This window comes from Phlebotomus papatasi, chromosome 3, assembly GCF_024763615.1.
Source record: "Phlebotomus papatasi isolate M1 chromosome 3, Ppap_2.1, whole genome shotgun sequence".
Lineage (NCBI taxonomy): Eukaryota > Metazoa > Arthropoda > Insecta > Diptera > Psychodidae > Phlebotomus > Phlebotomus papatasi.
Window position 1 is genome coordinate 59,139,857 of NC_077224.1, and position 15,537 is coordinate 59,155,393.

A 15,537-nucleotide genomic window follows, 5' to 3' on the forward strand; every position below is an offset into this window, starting at 1 on the left:
AAAACCGCGAAAAATTTTATGACCTGCGAAAATCCGCGAAAACTTTCGCGGACAGTTAAAATCCTGGAAAATTTCGCAATCCGGGAAAATCCACGAAATTTTTCGCGACCCGCGAAAATCCGCGAAAAATTTTGCAATCCGGGAAAATCCACGAAATTTCTTAAAATTGCAATCTTCAACTTGAAATATCTCGAGAAATCATGGAGCAATCTCCAATTCTTTTTTTCAATTGGTCTACTCCAATAGCGCTACAACATGAACATAAAATGGTTCAAATTGCATAGGCCAATTTCGAGAAAACCTAGAAAACCCGGTTTTAAACCGGTTTAGAACCGGTTTTTCAAAAAACTAATAGTATAGAAATCGTCGTACGCGCAAGTAGATATATTTAAAAAAAAATTATGAAGATATCTCTTTCCAAACCGGAGATATTGCGTACTACGGACGACCGGACGACCCGCCGGACCCGAAAATGCCGCCCTACCATTTTCGGCATCAGGGATGTTCAAAACATATACCCTGTAAATTTCAGCTCGATCGGAGCACTTTGAGAAAATCCGAGGATTGCAATATGTGTGATTATGAAGGAATCACACCTAAATGCACCGCCTCTGCCCAAAAACCTTCAGGAGCACGGAAGAAGCATTCACCACGGAGGAGGCGTTCCTGGGCGATCTACGATCAGACGATTCTTCCAACACAAGGCTCATTGTAATGATTACAATGTAATACCAAATAAAGTGTCTCAATATGATTAATAATAACAACTTTGCGTCACTTTGAGGGGTATTCTGTAGCAGTATGACAATGTCATATGACAATTTTTTGTAGTAAATTCGAAGTAGGACAACATTATATCCCATATTTTATTGAATAGCCATTGCAAACAGCTCTAGAAAGCTTTTAGTAATTGATATGAGACGGATTTTTAATTAATATTCCGAATTTATCCCCTTAAAAAATTAAATTTGTCATATGACATTGTCGTACTGATACAGAATCCCCCTGCAGATCAAAAAATAACAGAAAATGTATTAAACAGTATACCGTTTTTTGAGTATTTTAAATGTAACCACGTGACCAAAAGCTGTGCTAAAACGGCGGAAAGAGTTGAATTATAAATTAATTTATTGAGAAATCAACCAACATTTATTGTTTTTATCAAAGAAATAAAATAAAAACTGATAATTAAGACCATTAAGACCCAGTTTTCTTAGTAATTTCAGAAGACCAAAAAAAAACGCTCGAACCCTGCAAAAAGTTCATTAATTAAATGTGATGCTCTTTTTCTTTATAGTAAATTTTATATTTTTCCATCTATTCACTTTTTTCATGAGGAGTCCAGCGACAAAAAAAACTCCCAATAAAAATCTCAACTGCTCTTGGTGAAAACATTACATTTAACAAAAAGTAACATTTAAAAAAAAATGAAAAGTATCATAAGAATGAGAGTAGATGAGTTTTTGGGATGGGAAGGGAGCCATTATAATTGCTAAAGGAGGGATATCTCTGGGTAGTACAGTTACTTCCTGGTGATGAAGGGCAAATGGGGCGTACAGAATATCGTGAGGACAAAGAGGAGCCCAAAGAAGAGGTTCAACTTTGCCGTCTGTCGTGGGACGCTGTGCATGCTGGTCGGATTGCGAAATTGCTTCTCGATCCGGAAGGCATGTGGCAGTGTGACCAGGGGCAGGAGATACCACACTGAATACTTCACCGCCAGCACAACAAACATGCTGTATGGTGTGAAGAGGAGCAGGGCATACAGCACCTGTGATGCTGTTCGACCAATAAGAATGGCCAATGTCACAATTCCTACCTTCTTGTCCGATTCCGTGTCCCTCGTGTTGTTGCTATGGAGAATGGCTTCGGTGTTGAGAGCCAATGGGATTGCATAGTAGATTGTGGTCCACTCAAAATAGCCCGTCTGTGACATGAACGCAAATAATACTGAAATAGGCCCGAAGATGATGAGAATCAGTACATCTCCGAGGGCGATGTATTTGAGACCGATTCCTCCAGTATACAGGAAACTAGAACTCAATCCGCCAAAATAAACCAGGGCTAGGTGCTCCATTCGGGCCGGACTAAACATCGCCAATAGGATGAAGCCAACACATCCTGCCAAATACAGCACAGCGCCCAGAGACACCACCTGAAAATTTATCAGGTTTTGTTTTTACACGATATCTCTGCAAATCTGCTCTGAAAAATTTTCCTATTACTCTTAATCCTTCCTGATTGACTTCTTAATTACGCCCTGCCCTTAAACAATTTTAGGCCACGCCCCTTGAAGGACAATAACCAACTAAATTTGTCTTTTTTATATTTTGTAATGTTTTGTAAAAAAGTAACTACAACTATGTCCCCGTAATCTTATCTTCCTTTTATTCTTGAGCAATGTAGGCCTCTCCCTCTTGAAAAAAAAACCACGCCCACAAGAAGTCTTGATTTTTTAAAACAACTCTATTTGACTTAAAGTAGAAACCACTTCCTAATTCCTGAACAATTTCTTAATCAGACAAACCCCAAGCCTCAATCCTTAGGGGATAAGGCGAGTAAAGGGCCTCGACAGACCTGAGGATTAGCTGAAAGACGACTTAGCGTAATTATATTCGAAATAATAATTAAGCTACATTTCCATCATTTTCCACTAAGTCATCTCTCGGCTTAAGTCGTAAGTGTGTCTAGGGCATAAGCAGCGTGATGGAAATTCCACGCTCAGAATTCCCAGCGGCTTTCTACGAAAATTAATATTTGACAATCGGGCCTAAAGAAACCGGAAAGTCTGGCTATCTCTTAATAGCCGTAAAAATAAAAAAAAGAAATAAAAGAAGTGGAAAAGCGTCCTAGGCTTTGCGAAATGCTCCAACTCGTGACTTAGATTCTATACCTAAAAGGTACTTTCGCATCATTTAACGTTTACCGGTACTCAACCGATTTAAAACGATTCATACATTTTTCAAAAGATCCCCCAAAATAGTTTTAAATGTTATAGAATTGATTTTCAGATAAAAATTATTTATCGGTTATGAACCGGTTCATTACCGATTCAAAACCGATTGGAACCGGTTCAGTTTTATAGGAAATTCGAAGACCTTCCCAACGAACCCAAAAATGGCCTCATTCGCTTGATAAATGCTCTTTCTTGCGTCTTTTTAACCTTTGGTCTTGAAAAACCGTTATTAAGAATGATTCAACGGTATTTTCGTCTTGCATCTACACACTAGTAGAAATTTCTTTAAAAAATGCCTTTTTAAAGAAAATTTCCTCTATCGTAGGCAGAAACGTCAGAATTTTTTTTAAAAAAGGCATTTTTTAAAGAAATTTCTACTAGTGTGTAGACACCAGAGAAATGTTCGCCTGGGTAATCTTTAAAACATACCGTCGTTGCGGGTGACTTTGCACTCGGGGGGTGACTTTGCACTCTGCTGTTCGTGAGACTTTGAACAATTCTAGCACTTATTGATAGTCTTCGCCGATCCGGTCTACCATGTCAAAGTATATAGGGATATGTTAAGTACCAAGTAAGGTACAATGATCCTCAAAAGGATTCTTGTGGCTTCAGTAATAGTCAATGAAATGCTAATATAGGTATTTTGTCAAAAAACAGCTCCGTGAAAAAGTTATCTGAAGGTGCAATTTTAAAATCGATTTCAGAGTAGTAAATTGCCCAAATCTATTCTAAATTTATCTGGATAGAATAATCCACTTCGATTTTGTTGATTATTTTTATTATAATATTTTTTTCCCTATTATCTTTCTAAGAACGCATGATTTATGTTATAAAATTGCATGTAATGGTCTTTCTAAAGCTTTATTATAAAAGTATTTGGCTAAAAATTATCCAATTTTTTGATAATTTAAGATAAAGTGACCGAGATCTACAAGATGGTGTGGTCGCCATCTTGGTTTGACGTTTCTGTCCGCCATTTTGAATAACTGTCAAAACCTAAAACTGGTCCGATTGAGCTGAAATTTTAGTATGTTCTAGCTGATGTCAAAACCTTTTCAGAACATATATAACATACGACCTAGGTCAAGCGATTGCCTGGATACAGGAGCTCCAAGTTCAAAATTTTGACATTTTCATGAATACAGAACTACGGAGAGCTTCTTTTATCGAAATCATCACAAAAAAGACAGTACTATCGTTAGGCGATGAGATCTAAATAACAAACAAAAAGAAAAGTAATGTTTTTCTTTATAACAGCGCATTATTTGAGAATCTTATAAACTGTTTTCGCAAAAATGAAAAAAATAAAAAAAATTAATAAATGCACTTTTCATTTATTTTTTTTAATTATGTAAGAGTAAATAAATATATAAAATAAAAGCCTCAACCATTTTTAACGGTTACTGAGGCATTTCATTTAGATTTTAAAATTAAGGATTAGTAAATAAAGATCGCCAAAATATGAATATGTCAAATTTTTAAAATTTGAGCCTATGTATCTAGGTAAATACTTGACGTAGACTGGGACATAGATACGTTCTGAAAAGGTCTTGACATCAGCTACAACATACTAAAATTTCAACTCAATCGGACCAGTTTTAGGTTTTGACAGTCATTCAAAATGGCGGACAGAAACGTCAAATCAAGATGGCGATCATGTCATCTTGTAGATCTCGTGCATATTACCCTTAGATGTAAAGATTTTCATTGTCGTTTATTATCAGAAATTGTTGATTTTTTAGTATTTCTTAAAAAGTGCAAAGTCACCCGCACCTTATCCCAAGTGCAAGCCTTTTTTCTTGATTTTTTTAAACATAGTAAAATTTTATAAAATTAATGCTAGTGGCACAAAATCCATTCATTAACAACTGAATACAAATAATTTTACTCAAAAACCCCCCTCCCTTCACTTTAACTATCCACTTTTAGAGAGCAAAGTTGAAAAATAGCGAAAAAACGTGCAAAGTCACCCGCAACGACGGTATCCAAAAATGAAAAAAAAAATCGCACGACGCGTTTTCGAGCAATCCCAAAAGAACATGGTTTTGGAGGGGAAGGGGAGGGGCATGTTAACGATCCTTGGGTCGACTTATGGGGGGTCCCCCAAAGGTTTCAAGTCGCTATCTCTTACCGTTTAACCTCTAGAGCTGGTGACAGCCGGACGGACCAATCATAGGACTGGTACAGATCGTAACCAGTCCTATGAATGGAAATCTCTGAATCTGAAATCTTCTATTGCAAAACTTTCAAAAGACTGACTAGTGAATTATTAATAAAATAAAGAGTGACAAAGCGTCTCAGGCCTTGCGGTGCTCGAACACGTCACTTACACTCGACTCTTCAAAATGAAGGTTTTTAGGTTTTTTTGAATTATCAACGGTTTTTCTCTTTTGTGCTGTGTGAATTTATTTTCTGCTGTGAAAGAACAAGAGAATTTTCTTCATGGTGTGCTTATGTTTCATTTTTTATCACAATTATGTGTTAAAAACTTCGATACAATGATAATAATACTTTAATTCACTCTGGACAAACTTCATGTTTAGTGAAAATAATTTTGAATACATCAATCGCCAGTGTTTGGCAGCTGTCACCCGGATAACGAAGTGCCGGATAACGAAGAGCTGAGTGTAAATGTTACACCGATTTGAACCGATTCATAAAACACTTAAAAGATTGTCCAAAATAATAAGAGTAATAAAATTGATTTTCGGACAAAAATTACTTATCGGTTCATAATCGGTACATTACCGGCTTACAACTGATTTGAATCGATTTATAATTCACTCGAAGTATTGCTCACAGTACACCTTGTGAGTAATATAGTGGAATCTCTTATAAAAACTGTTCATTAACGGTTAAACGGGTAAATGTTCGTAAGCACACAGTAAAATGTTTGCAAAATTTTGTCATTTGTTTGTAAAGTTTTGTCAAACAAACAAAAATATACGAATAAAAAATGCTTGTTAAGTGATCATGTTACGCACAATGTTAGTAAAAAAAAATACGAAATTTTAAAAACTTTTTAGTGGGTTATACGATTTACGAACATTTCGTAAGTCCTCAGTCGGAATTCACAAACATTTACCAACAATTTTTGGAAATATTTTGTTCTTGTAGTCCCATCTCTGGCGAAGGGTTGGACAAGCTCCCATATATTTTTGCCCGTTGTTGTAAACTCAAGTTGCAATCTTTAACAGTTTGGTTTCTACTCCGTATCACGGAGTCCCAGTAGTTTTAGAAACCTTGAAAGTATCATTCCTCTCCTTCAAAGACTCATAATTTGATGCGATTTTTCAACACTGACGTTTTGTAAAAATTGGAGTAACCGGAGTAACTCTGTGTATTCGTTTTGAGATCTAGTAGCCAAACGGTAAGGAATAGTGTCTTTTGGTTTTCGGGAGAATTGTATATGTCGTTCCTGGGACAAGTAAGGTGCGTTCCATCTCTTCAATTAGAGCAGAATCACATTGACAGTAAAATGCTCACCGTATTTCGTTAATTTACGCATTTTCATTGTAATTCTTACGCAAATTCTTGATTACCGTATTACCTTATCTCATACTCGGTGGCACTAGGTGAAAATAATATAAGAAAATTGAAGAAATAAAACGAAAATGCGAAAAACGGTGAGCAAAAAAAACTATACGATAAATTTATCTCACAGTTTTTTTACTCACCGTTTATCGAATTTCGTTTTATTTCTTCAATTTTCTTGTATTATTTTCACATTGTGTCACCGAGTAAGATAAGGTAATACGATAAAGGAAAATTTCCGTAAGAATTGCAATGAAAATGCGTAAATTAACGAAATACGGTGAGACTACAGCGAGCATTTTATTGTCAATGTGATTCTGCTCTTAATCAAAAATATAGTTTTTTTTTTGTGTTTTTCCGGAAATTTCGAATGTGTGTAAGTCAATGTTTTATCTAGAAAATCCATCAATGATCTCTACTCTTTCTTACTAAGGGTTTTTAAAGGTCATAATTAAAAAATATTATCGTATTATTAATACAAATCGTGTCAAGTTTTGTAAGTTTATTCTTTAGTCAATTATTCTTGTCATTCTTATAGGGAAAAAATATACAGCTTTTTAAGGAACTGCCCATGATCGCAACATTTTAATTGAGATGCTCCTTCTATACTCCCATTTCTGTATAAATAAATTACTAAAATCATCAACAATATTTCAGATTCTAAAAATATTGTCAATAAATTTCCAAACTAAACAACAATTTGTAAATATAGTAGAATGTATCGTTTAATAAACAATACAAAGAGATTTTTCACTGCATTGTAAATATTTACAGAAACACGTTTCCATTTACAAATAACAATTATTGCAGCGGTCTACAAATATTGCCAACAATATACAAATATTTCGTGAAAATGTTATTGATTTTCGGCATATTTATTTACGATTCAATTAAGATATCCAGAAATCTCTGTCTGTGCGGTCTTCTGCCCAATTCTATTTGCCTTTGGAACTTTTGCATATTCACCACTTGCGGGATTTCCGAACATAACTCAAATGAAAGCTTGAAGCACAAAAATTGTCACGATAAAAGTCACAAAAAGGTGTCTATACGGTATTGTTCTGAATCTGAACTCTCTATACTTTCTGGATGACCCTGGGAGCTTCTTCTCAAACACAGACTCATCGGACTTCCTCTCTGTATCAAGTAAAAATTTCGCACTATTTCCAGCTGATTGTTCTCTCTCTCAGTGGAGCCAGATGTTTCATATCTTTCTGACCATAAGGCAAAGATTCACAGCAATTTGCCAAAAATTTGTTAGCAAGAGAATTCAACCCCATTCTGGAATTTTCCCGCAGATTATTCCTAACTAAACAATAAATTAAGGTTTCTGTTTACATGCACATTCCTCAAACACCTTCCACCCTGCCCCACCCCCTCCCCATCCTTTTCTCGCAATGTGAAGATGAAATTTCCCACATCTTCAGATGAATTGTCTAAAAATAAGGTACACACTCCAAGTGGTTTTCTTTTCTCACTTATGTCCATTCAAGAGAACTTACAGCATGTATTGAAAACAGAGAAAAATGAATGAATGCAGAGACGATTTGCAATGTACTGGAAACTTAAATACTTCTCACAAGATTTTTTTTTTGTAATTTCAACACTCAAATTTAATCTTTTTAAGCAACTTTACGTTAGTGTATTGATAAAAAAATGTTCATGAAAATGAGAAAGATGTTTTGATTGATCAAAAGTAAATTTTAAATTCTTGTAAATTAATTGTATAATAATAAAGTATATTATGTGTTTTATTTGTTTTGTAATTACCTGTATATATATATTTTGTAATTTTTTTCGGAAGTCTCGTATTTAAAGTAAACAATTTTTTTAAGAAAAAAAGGTGGCAAAGCATCCCAGACTTTGCGAAGTACTCGAACTCGTAACTTAGATACTATACTACAAAAGTCCTTCCGCATTATATACCGTTTACCGTTACCGGTTCTCACTCGACCGATTTGAACGAAATTATAATAAATCACTTAAAAAAAGATCCCCCAAAATAGTTTTAAAAGTAAAATAGGTGATATTCGGATAAAAATTAGTTTTTGGTAATGAATCTGTTCATTACCGATTCATAACCGATCGGAATAGGTCAGATGATCATTCCAGAATTCATCAGAATTGCCAGAAGTGTCAAATATATTACTTCTGAGAATGAGACATGGTAATGTCACGTCACGATTACAGAACACTTTATATAGCATTGCCAGAATATTGTAGAAATCCCCTACTTGAGCTTAAAAGGCTTAAAAGGTATAAGAGATATATATTCTGATATCATTTTCTGCTCTTCGATAATCCTCAATAAAAAAAACCGTCAAATAATTTCGTCAGATATCTTTAAGATTTCTGCAGAAAATATCTACACCTCTGCCGAAAATCTGCTGAGAAATCTGTAGATATTCCTACGAATTTCATTTGGACTTGGGACAAAATTCGTCAGAAATTTTTGCAGATTTTCTGACGAATCCTGGTGCACGCTCTGACGAATTTCTGTAGATATTTTACCGATTTTCTGTAGATTATTCTACATTCCAGACTTTCCAGACAGCTATGTCAGAAAAGATGGAATATTTTTCACTGAAGTTTGCAAAATTCAATAGAGTTATTCTTGGTGATACAGTAGAGTCTCTCAAATTCGAACGATTGGGGGGTATTTTTGACATTTCTCACCTCCCAAATTCGAACGATATTTTCAAAACTAACGGAATTTACGTGAGATTAAATTGCACTTTGAATCAAATGCCCAGAATTTCTCACAAATCTTCGTGGTGACGAACTTCCTTTCCATTTTATTCTCTCGTAATGTAAGTAAATATTCAGAAAACAGCACAGAAATATGATTTTCAATCATCCACAACACGAATTTTTTAACATAACCCAACAATTGACATTTTGAATCCAAACGGCGTTCGAATTTGAGAGATTCAGATTTGAGAGACTCTACTGTATTACGAATTCTTCTACTGGCCACAATTGGAACCCTTATGCTTCTCCACTCCTATTTTAACCTTATTCCCCAATACGAGTAACCGCTTTATATCACAGCAGCTCATCTTGATGAATTTTTGGATTAATGAGAGTCCAAATAAATAAATAAATAAAATAATAAAATATTTCTCAGAAATATTCTTCTGAGAAATATTCTACTGTTGCTCAGCTTTGGATCCGGTATCTCAAAGTCATAGAAACACTACTCTATCAACTTAATCCACTTAAGGCTCTTTTGAAGGTAGCCCCGGTGAACATTTCGTTCATACCTATCAATGACCGATAGCTTTTCGACATTAAATTTTCGAAAGTTAAAGTTTTAATCACTTACTGGAGGGCTCATTTTTCAACCAATTTTCTTAAATTTGGATTTTTTGGAAAGGTCTTGAAATTTCCAAGCTGGCTGCAAGACTAGAGGTCAAATGGCAAGAAATATTGACTTTTGGTTTTCAGTGAACCTCTTTCCTCACATAATTCGATATTATCTCGAGATGTTTTTCACCGCTCCCCTAACTTCGTCCTTCCCCTTCAAAACCATATTATTTTAGTTTATTTCGTAAAAACGACTCTTGCGATTTTTTTTTTAGTTTTCGGACATGTATTTGAAATAACTCAGGTGAATATCCCGTCAGTATAGGGGGAAGTGGGACACCTTTGAAATTGGGATTTTTCACCTATTTTTAAATAAAATTCAGCCTTATCGTGATATAATTTATCTGCACAAACTGATTGAGAAGCTAAATTACATTATAATATGGCTCAATTTTATTTAAAAATAGATGAAAAATCCCAATTTCAAAGATGCCCCACTTCCCCCTACTCTGAAAAAAAATTCTTGTTAAACGAACAAATGAATTTTGTTCAAATTTTGACAAAAGTATGTTATTTATCAATTTGGAAAAAACTTTTCTCATTTTATATGCAAAAACACCCTTTTGACAAACTTTTAACAAGATCCAGTTATCTGCGATTTGACAAAACTTTTCCATATTCTGTATGGAAGAACATCTTCTTGACGAACTTGTCTTATTAATATCACAAGACTTTTTTTCACATTATGGTGTCTACACACTAGAAGCAATTTTCGTCAAAAATATCCTTTTTTTTATTCTGACGTTTCTGCCTACAAGGATAGGGGAAATTTTCTTTAAAAAGGCATTTTTTAAAGAAATTACTCCTAGTGTGTAGAAACCTTTAAACACCTATGACCGAAAAAATTTTCCAATATTAATTGGTGAGGTAACTCCAATTTTTTTCAAAACTTTTATGTATTAAAAATGTTTAATTAATAAAAGCTACATTCTTTTAAAAAAAATGCAATTTGAATAAAATGAAATAATCCGTGAATTATGAAAAATATAATTCACGTAGTGCTCTATTTCGTGAATTCAAGCACTCCACAAAGTGCTGGAACGCTTTGTCATCTCTAATTTTATTCGAATTACTGTTTTTGCGACTCAAAACAAAATGTGAATTTTATTCAATTGTATATATATTTTGTTCTTTTTCTTGAGTAATATCACTTTTTCTCCAACTTTTCACTGAGTTGCTTTACAATTAAAAAAAAAAAAAACAAAAATCCTTTTTTAAATAGTATATTCGTGTTCAATTTTACTTAAACATTTTGAAGAAATATTTCCCCTATTTTCTTCTTTTAAAATAGCAGGGACACAAAACCCTCACCGCAAACACTCAGAAAAATAATCGAGTAAAATTTACTCGAATCGATGTTGAATTAACTCTTTTTCGTTGTGATTTTCGATTAACTATATTTTAGATTTCATTTTACTTCTATTTAGGTGTAATATTCGGAAGAGTTGTTTTAACTTTTTCTTCCCAAAATTTACATGACAAATGAGTGTAAATACCTCTTTTTAAGACTGAAAACAACGCGTTTTAGGAGTTAAAATAACTCATTTCAAGAGTTAAAAGAATGTTTTTTTACAGTTAAAATAACTCTTTCAAATCCCAAAATAAATATGTTTTGCAATTTTATGTTTTTTTTATTTTATAATTTTCTTTATTAATATTTTCTTGACCTCAAGTTCCCTATGTTCCGAGCGAAATATCACATAAGATGCACGCATATGTCTTCATGAAACACTGTTAGGCATATTTCTAAGTGATGTTCGATATGAACTCTGTCACACGAAAATCTTCTTAACTGAAGTATATTCTGAAAACGAAAACACTTAAGCATATACTTCAGTCGAGATGAAATTTTACATCGAAAAAGAGTAATATACATCGATATCCGACGAATTAATTCAACTCGCACGAAGAGTTGTTTCAACTCTATTTACTAAAATATACAACGAAAACGAGTAACAATTATACATCGATATTCGTAGAGTTAATTCAACACTGCTATAGAGTTGTTTCAACTTTTTAGATTTTTTTTCTTAGTTAGTGTAGAAGAGTTTTCATTATACCCGTATTCCCTATTCTTTACTTTTTCGCTCTGTAGGGAGGAAAGAATTATAATTTCTTCCATTCTAAGTAAAATTGTGACTAACGATATGTCCTTCTAACATCAAATATTAGTTGTTTGTATTATTACTGCTCGAACTCAAAGAGAGGGCAATTTAAATCCGCTTTTTTACGCTTTTTTGTCACCGCGCTGGAACTTAAAGACTGAAAGATATCAAACTTCCGGTTTTCGATGACCCCCAATAAAAAAAACTTAATCTCCAGATGTTTTTTCCTTTTTCTCCTTAACCCTTCAGAAAACCACGTTTTTCCGGATTTTTCTAAAATTGACCCAAGCTTTTTCAATGATTTTTGGATAAGTTTTAGAGCTAGTCCAGGCGAACATTTCGTCCAAACATACCTTTGACCGGAAAATTCGCCATTTTGAATTACTGAAGGTCTAGGTCTAGGGTCAACTACTTTGGAGTGACCATTTTGCAATCGACTTGGATAAATTTGGATTTTTTGAAAAGGTATAGAAATTTCAAACCCGGCTGCATCGGTCTTCATCGGTAATGAATCGGTTCAGTACCGACAATTGAACCATTCTTTCGGAAATTATGTTTTTATTTGACCTAGCTAGAGGTCAAACGGTAAGAGATATCGACTTTCGATCTTCGGTGATCCCCCATAAATCAACATTATCTCGGACTGTCTTTTTCTTTTTCTCTCTAACCCCCATCTGTCCCTTCCAAAACCATTATATTTTCGGTTATGCAGAAAAATAATTTACGGATAGCTTTATAATATTGTTAGTTCGAGCATTCCGCAAAGTTATGAAACTTTGCTATTTCTTTATTTTCTGGAAATAAAATATTTTATTCAAAGTAACAAAAAAGGAGCAAACGGAGCAAACAGAAGGCACATAAATCCGTTATTATTTCAGATTAAATAAAATCCTAATATTAACATACCCTGAAAAGAGCTTTGAAGGACAACAAAACTATTATTAATCTTGTTTTAATACTTTGAAAAAAAAAATAGATAATAAAATATAAAAATAACCTAATACAGTAGACTCTCTCTCAATTTGGCATTTGGGGCAAAATGTCATCCGGTTTATCGATAGATTTGGGCGTCCAAAGACTTTGTAAATTCCACAAAATAATAAAGAATCACGATAAAATAGGAAGAATTTACAGCGAATTTGAGCAAATAGCTTCATAATTAAACGTGAAAATTGGAAACAAATTTTTTCGCCCGATTGAGAAAGAGCCGATTGAGTGAGAGTCTACTGTACATCTTTTCTTTTGAATTGAAAAAGAATTAAAAAAAAAAACTTTGTTTTAAGAACTTTTTCGAACGAAAAGTTATTAGGTTACTATTTTATTTTAGAATTTCTTTAATTTCCTTTTTTTCTGGAAATAAAATATTTTATTCAAAGTAACAACAATCTGTTATTATTTCACAGATTAAATAAAATCCTAATATTAATATACCCTGAAAAGCTTTGAATGACAACAAAACTATTATTAATCTTATTTTAATACTTTGAAAAAAAATAGATAATAAAATATAAAAATAGACTAATACAGCTTTTCTTTTGAATTGAAAAAGAATTTAAAAAAAACTCAATTTTAAGAACTTTTTCGAAAGAAAAGTTATTAGGTGCTATTTTTTTTTTATTTTAGAATTTCTTTAAAGATTTTCAATTTAAGAAAAAAATTGAGCAGATATATTTGTCAAAAAAAAACTTACATATAATTTAAATTAATGACAAAGAATATATTAAGTTCCGTATTTTCTTTGTGTCTTCTAAATAATAAAGTAAGACAGGCGATAAAAACCTTTTTGACCTATCTTTCTCTGGCAAATATTTTTTTTTAATAAAAAAAAATCTATAAATATCCTTACTAAGAAATGAGTCAACTAATACTGCAATTAGCAGAGATAACACTGAGATTCGCATGTGCTTTATTGCATCAGATGAAAATCTCAGCATGAGATCATCAACCCTTTTTGGAGAATATGGAAATAATGAGAGGGAAGACTTACCTCGTCTTTTGTCAGAATGTGATCCACAAGAGTCCTGTCGTCGGACTTGCGGTTGTCGATGCCCTTGACGAAGTCGAAGTACGTGTTGACGACATTCCCGGCACAGTGAACGGAGATGATGGTGAAGAGGGTGAGGAGGAAGGTGAAGGGATTGAAGTCGTGGACATGCGATGAGCGATATGCAAGGGCTGAGCCCAGTAATGTGGGCACGAGGCTGGCTGAAAGCGACCACGGACGCAGAGCCAGCAAATAGGTCTTGATCTTCATGAGGGCAGCCGGAGAAGATGGTGATCTGGGAGTCTGGGTCCCATTCGCCTTCTGGGTCAGCTCCGTGTCCACCGTGAGCGGTGCCCGGATCTCCTCACCAACACACGATGCCATCCCCGTGTCTTCCTCCAGGCTCCTGCTCGACCTTCACAACACACCAAACACTCCAGGAGTCTCTCCACCGGACAAACAGAGACACCCACAGAAATACAGTTACACAATTGGAGGTTATGTTTTGATGAACTTCTTCTCCACTTTGTGTTTTCCTGGACTTTTGCAGCAAATCTCGGCACCAGCACCAACTCAGGCAGGTCAGGACAGACTACTGCAAGCACTAGAGCACCGTTTGTCACAAACACTCGCCGGATCAGCACTGAAAATCACAATATTCTCATTCTGTCCAGTCGACGTCAGCCCGTTTCATCAGAGTCGCTTTCTCGTGTTTGTTCGTCACCCCGGCTGAACATGCAGCCATTATACCCTGCACACAATATCAGTACTCACTTCATATTTTATATATAAAAAAAATCATACTATTTGTATGAAAATGTACTTTTCTTAACATACAGTAGACTCTCTCAAATTCGGGCATATAGGACCGAAATGTCAGCCGAATTAGACAGAAATTCGGGCGAAATGTGCTTATAGATATTGAGTTTACACACTCATATATATCGTAAATTGCATGAAAATCCCTCAATAATGCAAAATCACATCAAAACTAAGACAAAGCATGCTAAATTTGAGCATATTTGATTCATTTGATAATCATAATCAAACTTGAAAAATGACAACAAACATTTTTCAAATGTAACCGCTGCCCGAAATAAAAAGTAGCCCGATCTTAAAAGAGCCGAATTTGCGAGAGTCTACTGTAGCTTTAAAAAAGCTTGCTGACAATGAGCAAGACGTAGAGCAAAATTATTAAAATGTAATTTAAAATTTTTGGTTCTCCTTTTTAATATTTTTCATTTTCTTTTTTCAAACATTTTGAAAAGGTAAATTAGCATTTCTGAAGGACTTTATAAGTGTTCAACAATATTTTATTAATAAAAAAAATAAAAGAATTTCTTTAAAAATGAACATCCTGAAATAAGGGAGTAGGAAAGTGTCACGCCGGAAGTTTGGGACAGAGGAGTTGCGCAATTCCAGTAGAGCGCTAAACAGAGCGACATTGTATTTGGTGCGCTTCTTATGGCGGGAACAATGTTGTTTATAAGCATTCAAATTGAAATTATGGGATTTAAAAGCTCCCAAAAATTGGAAAATACAGTAGAGTCTCTCTCAATCGGGAATATGGGGCGAAATGTCATCCGGTTTAT

The 15,537-nt window shown here is 34.2% G+C and overlaps 1 protein-coding gene across 1 annotated transcript; it reads right to left on the minus strand.

The window, feature by feature from the left end:
• Window positions 1–1,284: 1,284 nt before the first annotated feature.
• Window positions 1,285–14,676, minus strand: LOC129807079 (ubiA prenyltransferase domain-containing protein 1 homolog). The gene is made up of 2 exons (XM_055856103.1): window positions 13,949–14,676; window positions 1,285–2,155 (listed from the first exon to the last, which is right to left on the minus strand). The coding sequence occupies exons 1-2, from the start codon at window positions 14,327–14,329 to the stop codon at window positions 1,523–1,525; spliced, it is 1,014 nt and encodes a 337-aa protein (XP_055712078.1). The 5' UTR covers window positions 14,330–14,676; the 3' UTR covers window positions 1,285–1,522.
• Between the last annotated feature and the right edge of the window lie 861 nt (window positions 14,677–15,537).